Source organism: Cryptococcus neoformans, assembly GCF_000091045.1.
Source record: "Cryptococcus neoformans var. neoformans JEC21 chromosome 6 sequence".
Taxonomy (NCBI): domain Eukaryota; kingdom Fungi; phylum Basidiomycota; class Tremellomycetes; order Tremellales; family Cryptococcaceae; genus Cryptococcus; species Cryptococcus deneoformans.
The window spans coordinates 1,351,734-1,368,530 of record NC_006691.1 but is presented as its reverse complement, the minus strand read 5'-3'; the positions used below and the strand labels follow the sequence as shown (position 1 = coordinate 1,368,530).

General features: G+C 49.3%; 4 protein-coding genes across 4 annotated transcripts; 2 read left to right on the top strand and 2 right to left on the bottom strand.

Moving 5' to 3' along the window:
- Positions 1–828: 828 nt before the first annotated feature.
- CNF04690 (endoplasmic reticulum protein, putative) lies at positions 829–4,551 on the top strand. Its single transcript, XM_571434.2, has 9 exons — positions 829–1,192; positions 1,243–1,302; positions 1,352–2,145; positions 2,196–2,303; positions 2,359–2,598; positions 2,655–3,721; positions 3,806–3,933; positions 4,004–4,164; positions 4,233–4,551. The coding sequence occupies exons 1-9, from the start codon at positions 922–924 to the stop codon at positions 4,470–4,472; spliced, it is 3,069 nt and encodes a 1,022-aa protein (XP_571434.2). The 5' UTR covers positions 829–921; the 3' UTR covers positions 4,473–4,551.
- CNF04680 (polynucleotide 5'-phosphatase, putative) lies at positions 4,495–6,092 on the bottom strand. The gene is made up of 5 exons (XM_571432.2): positions 5,505–6,092; positions 5,367–5,454; positions 4,979–5,299; positions 4,815–4,915; positions 4,495–4,754 (listed from the first exon to the last, which is right to left on the bottom strand). The coding sequence occupies exons 1-5, from the start codon at positions 6,021–6,023 to the stop codon at positions 4,590–4,592; spliced, it is 1,194 nt and encodes a 397-aa protein (XP_571432.1). The 5' UTR covers positions 6,024–6,092; the 3' UTR covers positions 4,495–4,589.
- Positions 6,093–6,257: 165 nt separating this feature from the next.
- On the top strand, positions 6,258–13,200 carry CNF04670 (conserved hypothetical protein). Its single transcript, XM_571633.2, has 10 exons — positions 6,258–6,412; positions 6,470–6,608; positions 6,658–6,784; positions 6,836–6,926; positions 6,977–7,154; positions 7,206–11,962; positions 12,014–12,254; positions 12,300–12,433; positions 12,487–12,575; positions 12,629–13,200. The coding sequence occupies exons 1-10, from the start codon at positions 6,311–6,313 to the stop codon at positions 13,053–13,055; spliced, it is 6,285 nt and encodes a 2,094-aa protein (XP_571633.1). The 5' UTR covers positions 6,258–6,310; the 3' UTR covers positions 13,056–13,200.
- Positions 13,201–13,473: 273 nt separating this feature from the next.
- CNF04660 (carnitine O-acetyltransferase, putative) lies at positions 13,474–16,589 on the bottom strand. The gene is made up of 11 exons (XM_571613.2): positions 16,244–16,589; positions 16,134–16,197; positions 15,897–16,077; positions 15,772–15,838; positions 15,607–15,716; positions 15,292–15,546; positions 14,789–15,224; positions 14,620–14,723; positions 14,448–14,560; positions 13,999–14,354; positions 13,474–13,922 (listed from the first exon to the last, which is right to left on the bottom strand). Exons 1-11 carry the CDS (start codon positions 16,533–16,535, stop codon positions 13,564–13,566), a joined length of 2,337 nt encoding a protein of 778 aa, XP_571613.1. The 5' UTR covers positions 16,536–16,589; the 3' UTR covers positions 13,474–13,563.
- Positions 16,590–16,797: the final 208 nt, after the last annotated feature.

Genomic DNA, 16,797 nt, shown 5'->3' with positions numbered 1-16,797 from the left:
AACACTTGTTGACAGGGGCATCTCCATTTTTGAGCACGCTGACAACCTCACTCGCTTGGTGAGAACTTTGAAGTTTTGAATGTAGCTGTTGGTGATGTGGCCAGTCTGCTTAATGCTATTCTGAGTCTTCAAGCCGAACACTTCTTCTCCTGGCATATGGTACATCGTTAGAGAATAACGTCTGTACGTAATAAACAACAAATCATTCTCAGAACTGCACGAAGTTTTGCTGCTGCAGCGACAATATGTAACTCACCGAAACATCAACTTCATCCCCTTCGACGACTTGATTACAGTGGATAATACTGAATGAACCAACAATCGCTCCCAGGCATCAAATAATCAGGGATTGCTGCGTGATCATAAGCCCCATTGCATGATCAAATAGCCTATTGCCTGATCATGACCCCTATTGCCTGACCATGCATTATTGTTAGTGATCATAATAATGCACACATTCCAAGATCATGCTTCATATATATCATGATTAGGCAGAACAGCCATCCGATCTTGCATTTTGCCCATATGATCGTGTCTCTTAAGTTACATGATCATGCATTTCGTCCTTTGATCAGGCAACCGCATAACACGATCGGGCATGATATCAACATTCGAGCGCATTGTTAGGTGGCTACTCTTACTGATCGCGGTGACTTTCAATATGGGACTTGATCTTGCATGATCAGGCAAAACAAGGCATGATCGCTCCTGATCGCGTTAGATCGGAGCTTGTCAGGCCTGTCCCAGCAAAGTGTCCCGATCGCAGTGCGTTCACATTTCTCGCCTACGCGCTGTGCCATTCATTCTACGACATAATAAATGACGGACGACGAGCGCGTCCATGGGTCCGTCAGTACGAGTAGTATACTGGTACATACTGCATATCATCTTTCCTCATCAAGACCACCATATGAGTCCAAGATGAGGACTTCATCCGGGTTACGAGGCATTCGTTCCTCTCTTTTCTTCCTTTCGACCCTCTGTCTTCTCATCGTTTGCCTTCCGACAGCTCTCGGACTGCAACAAGAACTCGCCGGTATCGTCGACTGGCACAAACCTCTGATCGGTGAACCGCTTTTAGAACCCACACCGCCTTTGTTTGTGGAGGGTAAGGGGATTGATGGGGGAAGGGTTGTACAGCTGACCAAGAAAAACCTGTTGGCTGTTTTGAATGCTGAGAATGGTGAAATCGGTGAGTGTAATATGTGCTGTACACTTGAAATTTATGCTGACAGGCCATAGTATGGAGACAAGCGTTAGAGGATAATGACCCTGTAGTATCTTTCCATGTGCAGGAAGACAGTGGGTTATTTGTCTCTTTTACAATGATCCATGTTTAATTGATATCTAGCTATCCTCTTGCTCTCCGGTCCCAGCGCATCATCAGCCCGTCTCTTCTCCCTTACTACAGGCCATCTCCTGTGGCACGCTCCTCTCCTTCCACTCTCTCAATCCCACCTGATCACCCCAGTCTACCTCGGCACCGACGCAGCATACGTTGCCGCTCAAGGTTCCGAACCCGCCAGCTGGCTAGTTTTGAGTGACGGCAAGCGAATTACCAGACTGAGCAGCGACAAAGGGGATATTTTGTGGAGCATGGAATCCCCTGGTGCAGGATCCAACATGGTATTCAAACAAATTATGCCTTCTGGTAACTCCATCCACATCCTCGCATTACATTACTCTTTCGCTGTGCAGAGTTTGCTCACCTCTACCATCGCTCTCGACAAACCCATCCCTCGAGCAGACTTTGGCCAAGTTCCCTCGGTTGTGCAAATCCCAGAACAAGCCATGATCGCTTCCGCCCATGAGACGGGAACTGCCCATATTGTATGGATAGATCACGGTCGGATCCGTAGCTTGCATCTCAATGAGGGCGGTACACTCGGTGAGATCAAGGAGATTCTACCCGGCAAGGGTCGTCTCTATGGCAGCATCATCGATGTTGGGCTTCGACATAAGGGTTACATTCTCGGTAAACGAGAAGACGGAGGGGTGGAAATTTTGGATGTGCGAGATGGTAAGAAGGTGGAGGAGTTTGAGCTGTCGAAGGACTCGCCAGAGAGATCAGATTCGGTCTATTCGGCTATGGTCACGGAAAGAGGTGTTCTCGTAAACAGGGTCTATTGGTCCTACAATATGGCCGTGGGTCATCTTTTTTAGCATTATTTTTTGGGGACTTATTTCTTATATAGGTGGGAGTCGCCCAATCCATCAGCATTCCTGCATCAGCTACTTCCGAAGTGATCACTTCGGGTTTCACCTTCGCATTTGATGACCTCGTTCACGGTGTCATTCTCCACGTACGTCCCCGTTTCAGCCATTCTTTGCGTCTAACACTTAATATATTTTCGCTAGGCCGCTGTATCCCCCTCTGTCAACGAAAGACACCTTCCTTCTCTCATCCTCACCACCTCATCTCACGCTATCCAACGAATGCAGTTCAACGGTGCTCAGTGGACACGCGAAGAATCCTTGGCGGATGTGACGGCTGTCATGTTTGTTGATCTCGGCGAGCCCGAAGTGGAAGAGGTCAGAGAAGTTCTTGACGAGGAAGGATTTGGGGCTCGTTTGCTGAGACATTTGGGTGAATTGAAAGTGGGTTAAAGATTCCGTCCCCGATCGAGAAGTAGTTCCTTAACGCATCCCAATAGGACCTCCCCGCCTATCTTGTCCGCTTTATCAAACGATTCACTTCAGCTTCTTATTCCTCTGCTCTCCGTATCACCCCTCTCAACCAAACTAAGCTCCACCGCGACCAGTTCGGCTTTCAAAAACTCGTCATCCTCTCTACGGCCAACGGTAAACTCTTCGCTCTCGACTCTTCCAATGGCGCAACCGTCTGGACTAGGAATTTGGGGCTGATGACGGAAAAGGGTTCAGATGTGAAGGTAGATGGGATGTGGATTGTGAGGCAAAATGAAGGAGGCGTGTTGTTGGGTGTACTAGCCTCCAAAACGGTGGACAAAGGAGGAGTGAGAACGGTGGCTTATCATGTGGACGCCTATACGGGCGAGGTTTCGGGTAACGTCAATACCGGTACTGGTCTTCCTGAAGGGACTACTCTCTTTGAAGGCAAGTTGAGGGAAGCATTCCTTACACCCTTTGATAATTGCGGCAGCAAATCAAAGGTTTTGGGGGTCGTCGATGACAAGGAAAGGCTACACCTCTGGCCTGGGTGCAAAAAGGTAACCAAGACTATGAAAGAAGCAGCGAACAAGCTATTTTTCACCACCACTACCAAGTCTATTGATGGTACTGCCATTCAAGGCTTTACACCTTCCGCGACGCCCCTCAACGAAAGTAGCTACACCTACACTTCAAGCTTGATTTGGTCCCATCCCTTCAGGGAGGATGAAATGATCCTCGAATCTCAGCCTGTCACCTTGGACGCTATCGCCAGTTTTGGTCGTGTCCTCGGCGACAAGTCCACCTTGTATAAGTACCTCAATCCTCACCTCCTTATTCTCAGCACGTTCTCCCCGTCCACCAAAGGCCTCAATCCTGTGACTCACAAGGAGGTTGGGTTGGGAAGGGTTTATGTGCTGGATACGATAACTGGTGAGACAGTCTATGCGACGGAAATTGATGGAGTGGTGAAGAGAGGTGGGATCCATGTTGCGATGGTGGAGAATTGGTTAGTGTACACGTGGCTTGCGGAAGGGGGTTATAGAATTGGATCAGTAGAGATTTACGAAGATACCGAGAAGAAGGGTGTGACGTGAGTCCTTTTCCATGCGGCTTTTTTTTTCTTTTAGAAAGCGAGTGGTAATCACTGACTTGGGATCGTGCTGCTTTTGTTCAGTCCCGCGGTGTCAAGTTTTGTGTCCAAGCAGGTAAAGGCATTTGCTCAGACCTTCATCATCCCTTCGGAGATCAAGGCTTTGGGATTCACCACTTCCAAAGCTGGTATCACTACTAAAGAACTCATCTGTCAGTCTGCGTTTCTTCTAGTCTCAGATCCCAGCGTGCAAGTGAATAGAAGCTGATTCATTTTCGTTAGTTGTGAACAACCGTAATCAAATTATCTCTATCCCTCGCCGTCTCCTCGACCCTCGTCGGCCGATGGGCAAGCCCACATCGAGAGATAAAGAGGAAATGCTGATTCCTTATGACAATATGATTGCCATCGACACCAGAAAAATCATTTCTCACGAATACCAGGTATGTCTGTTTCCATGCAGTAACAGTCGGAATGCGATGTTGGATGATATTGAACCTGATGAAAACAGGTCCAAGGAACAACTTCCCTCCTTTCGTCGCCCGCTCTTGTTGAATCGACATCCCTTCTCTTAGCGTATGGTCAAGATCTCTTCCTCACTCGAGGTCTCACCCCCTCAGGCACCTTTGACATCCTCTCAGACAACTTTAACAAGATCCAGTTACTGTTAACATTGGGAGGCCTCAGTGCGGGTATCTTTGTAGCCAAGCCAGCTGTGAAGAGAAAGTGGTTAAGAATGAAGTGGTACTAGCCAGAAGACATTCATTGTTCTGTCATTTGTTCATGCACTTTAGATTTGGTCTATTTTATGCATATATGGGATGGCAGTGTACAGAGAAAAGCGCGAGGTATCAAGAGTCGTTGGTAGTTATATATTCTTCACCAACATCCGAGCGCTATCGAGGACATTCTGTAAGATTTCGTCGAACCGTTCGCTTTGAGCAGCGCCTTCCGCAAGTAATGCTGGGACATCAAGGACTTCAATTTCGAGCTCGAATGATCGCGAAGGCGGAACATCGGCGTTTCTTGGATTCTACAAATAACCCACATCAGATTATGGATTTCAGAAATATACTTGAAAAGCGTAACGTACAGAAGAAAACACGCTAGTGAGATCAACTCGACAGACTTGATGTCTGTAACACGCTCTATCCTTGTATCGCACAGATTTAGCGTTTCCGGTTGGTACTTCACCTAACACATCACCAGCTTCAGCATTGCAAACGCCGCCAACGGTCAAGCGAGACGTAAACTTACAAGGCGTTTCGGTGTTCACGCTAATCCTAAAATCGTACGCCATACCAGGACAGTACACATTCAGATCCGCAATTCTCCTCTTTTCCACAGCCTGTACGACGTGTCCATTATCCATATCCCTCGAGACCCTCACTTTACCGTGCCCATGTTCGCTATGATCGTAGAATGAGTCGGCGAGCTTGGAGCGGGAAAAGTAAAGCCGTCCGGTAGGGTGGGTACTTTGAGATTCGACGGCGCGATTGAGGAGTTCGTTGAGCGTACGATGGTGCAAATGGTTAATAGTTGAAACAAATGGTCCATTCGGATAATCGTGTGGTATGACTTTTTGGTGACGGATGAGATATCAGCTGTGACAAGAGTTATATCACATAATGAGAGAACGACTAACTCATCTCACTGAGTGTGGGCATGTTGATCCGCCGTGGTTGCTGGCCGGGCATTGACGGGGTCATGAATGTTCCCAATTTGAGCTCAATCTAGCCATAACCATTAGCTTCAGACTCCTGTACTGTCATGTACAGCTCACTTCAACGTTGCTATGGCCCATAGCAGCATTCATGATAAAGTCACCGACGACAGATGTAAACGGATTCCTCGGTGAAAGGTTGAAGATGGAACCGGTCAAGGGAGCTTGACCATGCCTTGGTCGATACACCTGTCCATTGCCATGTTGATCGGATTGCGCATGTCCAGAATGTCCATTATGATGCGAATGATGACTCTCCTCTGTCCGTTGTCTCGGAACGTAGCTCCCGTTCCCTCCTGAGTGTGACGGAGAAGTCCTAGCCCTTTTCCGACTCTGTCCTTCTTGCTCGGCTCCTTGACTCCCTACTCTTTGCCTGGGGACATAATCTCCTGATTGTGTGGCATTGGCCTGTTCGGAAGGATCTGATTCATGAGCCGAAGACATTCTTGCGAGTGGAATGTCGGGATCGATATCTGGACTGGAGTAACGCGGTGGTCTGGGCTGTCTGCTGTTGGAAGGCGGAGATGGAAGATTGGCGTAATGTGGGGGACGGTCGTGAATAGGGATGTATGTGGACATGCCACTGTAGGGAAAGTATGAAAATAACTAAGAAATCGTTGGGTGTAGTAGCATCGATAGTTGTCTAAGCCGCCGGCTGTTGCTTTCGTTGTTGCGCGGAGACGCTGTATAAGCCCCCCGGGAACTAGTCTGTTTGGTTGGTAGTTACGTAATATCACCTGTTGTCTAATTGTAATTCGAATTCGACGACCACAAGAACGGAGAGCTGTAAGTTTCATCGGTACATACATCTACCACTATTTTTCCACGAATTGTTCCTCCTTGAAGCGCATGATTGAGGATTTAACATGTTCGGTAACAATGCTTTCGGCGCTCTTGCAATGGATAGCGCCCCCTCCAGTGCCGGTCCGAGTAATCAAGTCGTCGAAGGGGATGAAGTTGATGTTTCGGTGAGTTACATATTGTCGCTGCAGCAGCAAAGACGTTGATGAAACGATTGTATATAGTGGTTGAAACTCATCAAGAGGAACCAAGGAGTAGATGTACGAGTATCCGAGAAGATAAACCTTGAAGGGCTACCAGACGAGTGCAGCTTGATGGCAGTTGTAAATACTTGGGGATTGGTTGTTGTTGGTGGCAATAGCGGTAAGCATAATTTATTTGGCAAGCTTGCAGCGTACTGATTATCTGCTAGATGTTCGGATACACCGGTTGGCGGATATTCACAGGTTGATCAACGAGGCCCCAGGCGGTAATAAAACATTACCCGAGTCTGCGCCAGTACGGACTATCTCATTACCGGCTAGACCAGTATGGGTGAAGTAAGTTATTGTGGGAGTTCATGTCGAGGGAATGTAGCTTACATACGACAGGTCTGCTGTGAAAGATGAATATCTGGTTGTGGCCACAGCCAATGGAGCTGGAGTATTTGTTTGGAAATTAAGAGACGTCGTGGCTGGCGATGTGAGTAGCGCCGTGACAAACGAGCATTTACAAAAGTTGATGATTTATAGACTTCTCCCCTTCATTCTTTTACCTCTAACATCCCAACTACCCTCCTCGATGTTCTTCCAAACCCGTCAGCCGATCAATTGGGAAGATTAGTAGCACTGGTTGCCAAAGAAGGGCTTGTGATGGCGGATGTTGAGGAAGGAAAATTGATGCCCCCAGTCGCTGGGCCATTTACATGCGGTAAGTGAGAGTGGCTAAAGCCTTTTGAACAGTATTGATATACTCTTTAAGCGGGCTGGTCTGCAAAAGGGAAACAAATCGTTGTCGGCAAGCCTGATGGCCAATTGACCCAATACACCCCTGACGGCACTCCTAAATCTGATATACCCTCTCCTCCTGGTCTTAATTCTCATGCCTCTTTCGTCCAGTGGCTTGAAAACGACTTGTTTCTAGTCACTTACGTTCAAAACATGGAAAGTATGGATTCTGACCCTATCGAGCAATATGTCATTCATCGCCAAAAGCCTTCCTTCACATTCACCAAATTCTACGATCCACTCAATGGTATGGGGTATCCTTCAAGATCCGAGGCGTTTAGACATTTTGCTGGACTTGGCGCTTGGGGAACAGAATCGAAGCATTTGGCTTTCATCATTTCTGGTGCTGCAACTGATATAGCGGTGATGAATGGTCGCCCAGACGAAGGAGGGAAGTGGGAGGTGCTCTTCCTGGATGGATCCGAGAGAGGCACAATGCCAGTAGCTAATCCCAAGACGGGGCGAGATAACACGTCAACTCTTGGACTTGCTTTTGACTTTACCAGCAAAGACACTGTACAACAGAGTACCGATGGAACTTTGCCTGACCTCGCACCTCTGCCAAGGTTACTGGCGTACAGTCAAGAGGGCGTCATTATTTCTTTCGATGTCAGGAACCCCGACGCAGGGCCTTATTCTGGCATGATCACCGCACGAGATATCTCCTCCGCAGGTGCACCTGCAGAAGACGCTATGGACATCGGCGCCGAACCATCATCTGTGCCCACCTCTACCCCTTCTGCCCCTAAGCCTGCAGCATTCGGCTCTGCCTCAGGCTCTACCGCTTTTGGCCAATCTGCATTCGGAAATTCTAAACCAGGTACATTCGGCGCTTCAGCCTTTGGCGCATCCTCCAAGCCCTCTACGTTTGGCGCTTCCCCAGCATTTGGCCAAACTTCTGCCCCGGATGCTACCGCCGGCTCGTCTAGCCCTTCAGCTGCGTTTGGTCAATCTGCCTTCGGCTCCTCCGCAAAGCCGTCTGCGTTTGGTACATCGGCTCTTGGAGCTTCTGGTGCTTCTGCCTTTGGGCAAAGTTCAGCACCGATTGGATCCACCTCAAATGCCGCTTCGCCTGCATCCGCTTTCGGTGCTGCCAAGCCGGCTTTTGGTGGTTTCGGTCAGCAATCCAGTCAACCTACAGCGTTCAGCCAATCAAGCTTTGGATCATCAACTGCCCCTTCTGCTTTTGGCCAACCATCTTCTCCGTCAGCGTTTGGGGGCAAGTCTGCATTTGGTCAACCGGCCTTTGGTCAGACTGACAAGTCTGCCTCTCCCGCGCCTTCAGCTTTTGGCACGTCAACCACTCCGTCTGCTTTCGGAAAGCCTGGAAACCCCGCTTCCCTTGCCTCTTCTGCGTTCGGCACATCATCACCATCTGCCTTTGGCCAGTCTAATAAACCAGCGTCTGTCGCGCCATCCGCTTTTGGTACATCAACTTCAACAACTCCTGCTTTCACAGGGTTCGGGCCTAAACCAGCGGTAGGAGGATCGAGCTCTGGTTTCGGGCGGTCTGCGTTCGGGCAAAAGCCTGAAGAAGAGAAGAAGGAGGGTACGTCAGCATTCGGTCAGTCGGCGTTTGGGGGTGCTAGCGGAAGTGCATTTGGTGGAAGTGCCTTCGGTACAAGTGCGTTTGGTCAAAAACCGGCATCATCCCCTTCCCCTGCGCCTTCTACAGAAGTTTCGAAGCCTCCTGCATTCGCAGGTTTCGGTCAGCCAAAGACAGAAACTTTCAAGTCCTCACCTTCGCCTGCCCCCTCTGCCAATGCGGAGAAGAATGACTTTGGTCTTGGCGGTTTTGCCTCCGCACTCGAGACGTCAAAACCTACAAGTGTACCTGGCTTAGAAGAGTCACCACCTTCATCCCCTGTCATGGGTGTTGGAAAGAAACCCGCGGGCTTGGATGACGATACGCCGCCCAATTCACCGCCTGTGAAACCCGCCGTTGCTACCCCTAATCCTATCGCTACCCCTGGCGCACCTTCATCGACCACTCCATCGTTCTTCAAGCCAGCTACGGCGTTCGGAAACACTGCTCCCAGCTTTGGATTTGGCCAAGCTGCTGAGAAGAAAACTGGAGCTACAGCTTTTGGTTCGAGCTTTGCGCCAGCCACAGGAGCTCCTGGGTCTACCACTCCCTCGAGTGGAGCCTCAGCGTTCGGAACACCCGCGTTTGGCAAGCCGTCTGCCATTGGCAGTAGTACAGCTTCCAGTCCTGCTTTTGGTCAACCGTCCAAGCCCACTGGATCAGCCTTTGGCTTTGGTCAGTCCTCAACTCCTACAGCTCCTACCAGTGTGGCTGCTGCCAAGCCGATCGGGAACATTAGCGGTGGATTTGGAGGTTTCGCCGCGGCGAGTAGCAAGGAACCAGCGAAAGGTTTCGGTGCCTTTGCGAGTGGAGGAGGCTCTGTGTTTGGAGGTGGCCAGCGATCGTTCGGAAGCAAACCAGCGTCTTCGTCGCCTTTTGGAAATGCATCCCCCGCAGCCTCATCGTTTGGAAGCAAGGCCGGCTCAACATTCGGTACCAAGCCGTCCCCGCCCGAGGAAAAGAAAGAAGAGGAAGCCAAAGCCTCTGATGTGCCTGAGCCCATTACGGCCAAAAGTGTTGCGCCCTCATTCGCTGAGGTTGTGAAGGAAGAAACAGAGAATGAGATGAAAGAAGAGGAAGTCAAGGGTTTCGACGTGCCGGAGCCTATCGCACAGAAGGGAAATGCCCCGTCTTTCGCGGAAATTACCAAAGAATCGATCGAGAAAAATGAGGAAGATAAACCTGAAGTGCCAGAGCCCCTTGCGTCTAAGGAAAATGCGCCATCATTCGCCGAGATCACGAAGGAGAACGCCCAGGAGAAGGATGAGGATGCAAAGGAGCCCGAAGTCCCGGCTCCCATCGCTGAAGTAGAAGGAGCGCCATCTTTCGCCCAAGTTGCTTCTCATGCACCCGAATCTACGACACCCACCCAGGAGCCTGCTAAAACTACTGTCGAAACTGCTCAGATTTTGACCTCTGAGGGAAGTCCTACAAAATCGAAAACGGATACCCCCGCCCCTAAGGAAGATGCGGATATTGAAAAGCTGTCTGAGAAGGAGAAGGCAGAAGACGTCGCCAAATCGGAACATGAACAGACGGAGGCAGATACGGAGGATTCTCGTGAGGAAAAAGCTGTCGCCAAGGAGCATAATGAAGTCCCCGATCAGCAGCAGATAGAAGGAGGACAATCCACTCCATCGGCGGCCGATACGAAGGCGACCACTCCTCTGGCTGAGCCAGTTATCGAAGAGCCGCCATCCGGTGAATCTTCGCCGATCGAGTCAGAAGCTGAAGTTGTGGAGCAGGAGGAAGGAGAATCAATGAATGGCGAAGACTTCGGAGACGAGGAACCATATGATGAAGGGGAAAGAGAAGAAGAGGAACACGATGAGAATGAATACGACGAGGAAGCTCATGAGCAAGAACAGTACGATGAGGAGGACGAATATGATGAGGATGAATACGACGAGGAAGAGCAGTACGGTGAGGACGAAGAGCAGTACGATGAGGTGGACGAGTATGATGAGGAAAGAGAACAGCGCAGCCGTTCACTTTCATTCACCTCTGATATATCGCCTGTCAATGAACAAGCGGAAGACTCCGATGAGAAAGTCGACCACGAGGACGTAGAGAGAGATGAAGAGGAGGATGCTGTTTCCGAAAAGCCTGAATCAAGTGCAAAGAAATCACCGCCTGCTTGGTTTACAAAGCCCGCCAGCACCCCCACTCCCCCTGCTGACAAGAAAGCTATTTCCCCTACACCAACGTCTGAAGGCGCTTCTTTCTTCTCTCGACTCAACCCTGCCCCTGCCACCACTGAACAGCCCAGATCCAGTCTCGAGCCTCCCAAGCTACCCTTCCCTTTCAAACACGCCGCCAAAACATCTTCACCTCTCTCGGGTCCTCCTCTTGGGCAATCGACTACTCCAGAAAGTTCCCCCGCCAAACCTGCAATTGCTAGTGCGTTTGGCTCGTTGGATCAGAAGCCTACAGAGGCAATAAAGACAGACACAGACAAAACCAAGACCCCTGTTCCTCCCGGGGGTTTCAGTCTGTTTGGTCAGAAGCCAGCAGACAGCGCCAAGCCACCTGCGCCAGCCATTAGTCCTCTTGGACAAAAACCAGCGGAGGCCGCGGAGCCTGCGGGACAGAAGCCCTCTACCGTTACATTTGGTATATTCGGCCAGCCCAAGATTGAACCTAGTAAATCCCTTCCGTCAACAGAATCCACAAAGCCTACTGGAACCAGCGGGTTCAGTCTATTCGGACAAAAGCCTGCAGAAACTACGAAGTCTCTTTTCTCCACCCAACCATTAACTGTGCCGTCGACCCCATCTGCCATCACGACACCCGTTGCAGCTCGTACGATACCGGAGGAAAAGGCGGCCAAATCAACTGACTTGGGGCTAGGCAAACCTTCTGCCCCTCCGGGACCATCGTCACTGTTCTCCATCAAGCCTGCAGCGAACCCCCAGACGCCGTTTTTTACTCCTATGGCTGCTGGTCCCGCCACGCCCTCTACTCCCGCTACACCTGCGCGAGCTCCTGGTCCTAGCAAACCAAAGATTGCGGATTTGTCTGATGTAACTGCGCCGACGAGGCCAGATGTGCCTGAACGACCTGCGAAAGCAACGGCAATCGAAAAAGGGCCAATGGGTACTGTGGCGGTCAAAGTCATTGAACAGCTGAATGACGAAGTGCAAAGAGTGAGTAATATCTCGAAAGGATTCCATATAATGATTGACTGTCACATTTAGCTCAAGGATGCTTTGGCTGCCAACGCCGAATATCATCAGCAACTTCGAACTCGCAATGCTGGTACAGTCGAATTCCATGCTCTAGTGAATCTGGTCGAACAACAAAGCGTCATTCCATTCTCCCAGATTTCTCAGGTCCAACGTTTGATCGACGAACTTTACCCCACAGTCACCAAGCAAAGAGACTCTGACGCCATGGCGGAGCGTAAACTTGCTGATTTGAGATCCAAGATGTCGAGAAGTAAGTCATACAGGCATATATTGGGAATTGCTGACACACTAGTAGTGGACATGAAAATTGGCCAAGTTGAGAAGCTCATCAAAGCAAGGAGAGATTCGAGTTTTTCAGAGGCTGCTCGTCTAATGGATCTCGACCCAGAGCAAGCTGCTTACCAAGCCAAGTTACGAAAGGCTACTCAAGTGCGTATATGCTATTTTATTCTCGTCATAAAGAGAACTTAAATGTGCAACAGGATGCGGAAGGACAAATCGAACAGCTGGAAAATTTGCTTGCCGGGTTGAAACGTCGAGCCGAGAGACAAGAACACCGCCAAAATCCTTCGTGAGTTTTTTTTTTTCAGCACTGAAATCGGACCAGGCTAAAAGCCATATCAGACAACCTCCACTTGAACGCATTCAGCGTTCCGTTCGTAATATTGATGCTGCCATCCGAGAAAGGCAACAGACCATCGATGAGCTTTCTAGGCGTATCGCATCTCTCCGCGTTTCCACTCCTAGGGAAATCCTTTTGAGTCAGAGCGTTGCTCGCGGCCCGATTAACTTTGAACCTACCAAGGAGATGATAGCTGAGATAGAAGCATCAATGGCGAGCACTGAACCCAAGAGGAAGAGACTGGAGAAGATTAAGGTCGCCAGATTGACCAAGCTTTCCGTCCGTCGAGATGGTGAGGATGGAGGGACCGTCAAGCAGGGAAGTTTCACCCACGAATTCGTAGCCAACGGGCCCATCATAATCAACGAGATCCCTTTACCGGGCAAATTATCCCCTCCTCCTTCGCCCGCTACAGAATCCCTTCCTTAACTGTTACAATTCCATCGAAAGGTTTCAGAGTGGAAATAGGATCGGATTGGAGGCAGATGGAAGTATTAGAGTCAAGGAGTTGTTATCATTAGTTTAGTTTCTTCATCTATATATCCCACAATGCAATTCCGGGAGTAATCGTCGTCCAAATCGAACAACAACAGAACATCGAGGCCTATTCCATCTACCGAATCCAGCATTTAGTTATCTAGATAAGATTGAACCATGACAATTTGAGCAATATATCTTTCGCACCTCGGATAATCCTCTCTAGGCCCATCAAGTGACGATATCTCATCCTTTTTTTCTCAACAATGTAGTCCAAGCATGTGTAAACAGCTCTTTGTATAGTAGATGAACTTTGTCCTAACAGTCAATCCTGGTGATACTTGCTAATGGCAATTGCAAAACATTTCACCAAGATCTTCAATTTCATTTTGATCCATGATTGACTAGTACAACCAGACAACAAGTACAACGTGTTAACCACAAAATACCTTTTGAAGATTTAATACTCTGCAATACTAAGCGTCTTCCCCACCAACGCCTTCCTTCTTCTCGACTGAGGAATCTGATTCTGCGCCCCAACGTCAAAGAACCCAAACCCGCCTAGAACCTCTTCCCCAGCTTCCTTCCCTTCCTCTTCCTCTACCTCCATGCTGATGGGCTTGCCTGTCCTTGCATCTCGCAAAATACCAAAATGGTCCATGAATGAGGTAACAGGTCGTTCGTTGGCTTCTTTCCACATCTGGATGAGTATACGCTGGGTTTCGAGGAGGTATGCTTTGAGGGTATGGAGCAGGCGTCGCGTTTGAAGGTGTTTGGACGACATGCACACTGATATCCCTTCGTCCTTGATAATATAGCCTGATTTAATCCCATTTGGTCAGCAAATTCAGCTGTTCCATGAACACAAAAAGAATGGCAAAAGTAAGTAACTCACCAATACCATAACCCTCAGGTGTCACTGGTCCAAACCCAAACAGTCTCAAGGCAGGATTACCGCAATTCGACGTACTCAACACACTTGTCCCGAGAAGGTTATACCCTGGGTCTGTGAAAATGGCAGGGATAGTCGGGCGATCCAGGTCGATTTCGGGAGAATATAGCTTGGGAGGGCTCATAAGCCCGTTACCGTTACCGTTACCGTTACCGTTCCCATTGGGCAAGTCGCCGTTATTGGTGGAAGCGAGTGACGCACGGCGTAATGCTACCCGTGGAGAGAGAGTTGATGTCGGGTGAGCAGCTTCGTAGGCCATCACTTCTTTTCGGGCGAGGCAATGAAGTGCGTACATGTGTCTGAAAGTGGAAAGAAAAAAAGGCGGGGTCGGATCAGCAAAGTGCTTCGGAGCAAGTGTATCGCGAAAAGAAACAATTGTAAAGTGAACCTACCGATCCTGCCCTAACCCTTGAGAGCATTCTTTCGTGAGCTGGGTATGACGTTTGCATGCTTTGTGCAAAGCAGCAATCTTCTCTTGAGGTGTTGCAGTCTCAGAGCAGAACGTCTAAATTTTGTGCGTGCGTGAGCTCCATCCAGTGATTAGGAGAGCTCGGTTGGACTTACCTTGACGAAGGCAACACTCTCGGGCTGGACGGTTCGAATGGCCTCTGTACGACCATGCAAGAAAGACTTGGTCATAGCGGGCTCATAAGTACTCTCCACACGTCCTGATCCCGTACATCAACATTTTCCTTCTTTTTGAATGAGACATCCTACCAAAAGTAAAACTCACCGTAAAGTCCATAGTAAGCTGCTTGGAAAGCCATCTGCACAAACGCATCTGGACTAAAACCATGTCTCTTGATGAACGTTCCCCCATAGCCCTTAAACTCGAGCGCCTGACTATCATTCTGACAGATCAAATCACTAATCCTGGTCTCTGCAAACCTGATTCCAGCTCTCAAACTAGGTGTCAACTTCCACTCCAGCTTTTTAGGGGTTGTATCAATCTCGTCTTCAGGAGTAGGTGGAGGACCCTTTGCTGAGCGAGCAAAGGGGGACAGTTTGGCTTGGAATAGGGAAGGAGTGGAGGGGTTGATCGTTTTGGCGTAGAGGAGGACAAGTTCAGTGTAGACGTCTGCAGCGTATCGGAGGACTGTGTGCCCATCAACGCCGGTATGTTCAAAGTTGATACCTGCTTCGCCATTGGAGCAGACGATGATTTGTAGCTACCAAAGCTATGGTCAGTGCTTCTACTCTCTGCAAATCCTCTCGTAGCCATCTAAGACGACAAACCTTGTCGTACCATCTGTTAGTGCAAGTTCCCACCTGCACCCCTCCCTCGAGCTTATAGCCTCCACACAAAAAGTTTGAGCAAAGCTCAGCCATATCTTCAGGTCCTGCATCATCCAAGCAGACGATAAAAAGCGCAGACTCGACAACTTCGAGGCAAGACTTGTTGAGTTTGTTGGAATTGATCAAATCAGATCTGAGACCGGACCAAATTTTTCGAGACTCCGTGGTCAGAATGCCAACAGAGTCTTTGGCAATCTAATTTCAAACGAGAGTTAGATCAAAAACGATGAGAGGAAGTGGGAAACACAACCGTACTTCATGTGTAGGAATCTTGTCCGCGTCTTTGACGATAGCATCCAAGTTGTGAAGGATCTCGCGGTCAGTGAGGAGAGGCCTGTTCTTGGAGTCGAGACAGTCAAACCAGTCTGTAATTCAAGGTAATTAGTCATCTGTACGTTCATCTTAAACAAGGACGCATACAGAACTGTCCACGCCTCAAAACGACCATATGTCTTCCATTACCATGGACTTCCATCCTACATCCAGTCTGCATTCACCATCAGCTCGTGTACATTTCATCACCACCTACATAATAAGAAGCTTACATCTGTGGGAACCCGACATGTACCGAATAATCTCTCGTACTGGCTCATATCCAACGGAATTCCCCTGACAGCATCTGGCTGGAGTAAACCGTTACGAAGGTCATGGATGAAGAACAAAGTGGAAGTTATGAGTGCGGCCGCTCGAGAGAGCTGAGGGTTTGACCGAGGAGTGACGTCCGAACTGTTAACACGGAAAGGCGTTAGCGTTGTGGCCGGATGTCTTGGAAGGGGACTTACGACAGGACGAAGAAGGGATTCAAGCTGAGAACGACAGAATCCGAATGGGAAAGATAGCTTTCATCTGTCGATCGTCAGACACCATTATGTCTGACAAACAATAAACCTACACCAAAACTCTTCAATATAACTCTCCTTATCTTTCGCATACTCCTCCAACTTCTCCTGCCACATCGTCCCTTCTCCACCCTCAAGGAACTCTTTCACAACCTCCTTTGTCTTGGCATGCTCTTTGGGGCTTTGGAGAGCTTCGAGTGCTCTTAGATACCGGGCGCAGGTGTCTTTGAGTGGCGGGATGGGCAGCCTTGGGAGATCCGGCGGCCGCGGAGGCGGGTTCGGGTTTGGGTTTATGTGCGGTTTGGTCGTTGTTGTGTCGGAGGGGATCTGAGGGATTGTTGTCATTGCGCCTGTGCTCTGCTGCTATACGTGGCCAGCGCTCCCCGACATTTATATGTGAATTTATGTCCAGTTGGACGCTCGCCAGACTCCGCAAATTCAACTCGGAAACATCCTCCACCGCCCACCCGGATATCACCGGCTAATCGGTTACCTCCCATACACCCGTGATTCCTCTCAGCATGAGCCGGTAATCGTCACCTACAACCTCGCCGAAACGATCACACCTGACTAATGGCTATATTTCCGACTAAATTCGATAGTCCAG

Excerpts from the sequence above, each read along its gene's own strand:
- CNF04690 (XM_571434.2), top strand. The coding sequence starts at position 922 with ATGAGGACTTCATCCGGGTTACGAGGCATTCGTTCCTCTCTTTTCTTC. Across the intron at positions 2,304-2,358 it reads TTCACGGTGTCATTCTCCAC|GCCGCTGTATCCCCCTCTGT; the intron begins GTACGTCCCCGT and ends TATTTTCGCTAG. Across the intron at positions 2,599-2,654 it reads GACATTTGGGTGAATTGAAA|GACCTCCCCGCCTATCTTGT; the intron begins GTGGGTTAAAGA and ends GCATCCCAATAG.
- CNF04680 (XM_571432.2), bottom strand. The coding sequence starts at position 6,023 with ATGTCCACATACATCCCTATTCACGACCGTCCCCCACATTACGCCAAT. Across the intron at positions 5,300-5,366 it reads GCCCACACTCAGTGAGATGA|TCATACCACACGATTATCCG; the intron begins GTTAGTCGTTCT and ends GTCACCAAAAAG. Across the intron at positions 4,755-4,814 it reads TCACTAGCGTGTTTTCTTCT|AATCCAAGAAACGCCGATGT; the intron begins GTACGTTACGCT and ends GGTTATTTGTAG.
- CNF04670 (XM_571633.2), top strand. The coding sequence starts at position 6,311 with ATGTTCGGTAACAATGCTTTCGGCGCTCTTGCAATGGATAGCGCCCCC. Across the intron at positions 6,609-6,657 it reads TGTTGTTGGTGGCAATAGCG|ATGTTCGGATACACCGGTTG; the intron begins GTAAGCATAATT and ends ATTATCTGCTAG. Across the intron at positions 7,155-7,205 it reads CGCTGGGCCATTTACATGCG|CGGGCTGGTCTGCAAAAGGG; the intron begins GTAAGTGAGAGT and ends ATACTCTTTAAG.
- CNF04660 (XM_571613.2), bottom strand. The coding sequence starts at position 16,535 with ATGACAACAATCCCTCAGATCCCCTCCGACACAACAACGACCAAACCG. Across the intron at positions 14,724-14,788 it reads AGCTTACTATGGACTTTACG|GACGTGTGGAGAGTACTTAT; the intron begins GTGAGTTTTACT and ends GTACGGGATCAG. Across the intron at positions 13,923-13,998 it reads ACCTGAGGGTTATGGTATTG|GCTATATTATCAAGGACGAA; the intron begins GTGAGTTACTTA and ends GGATTAAATCAG.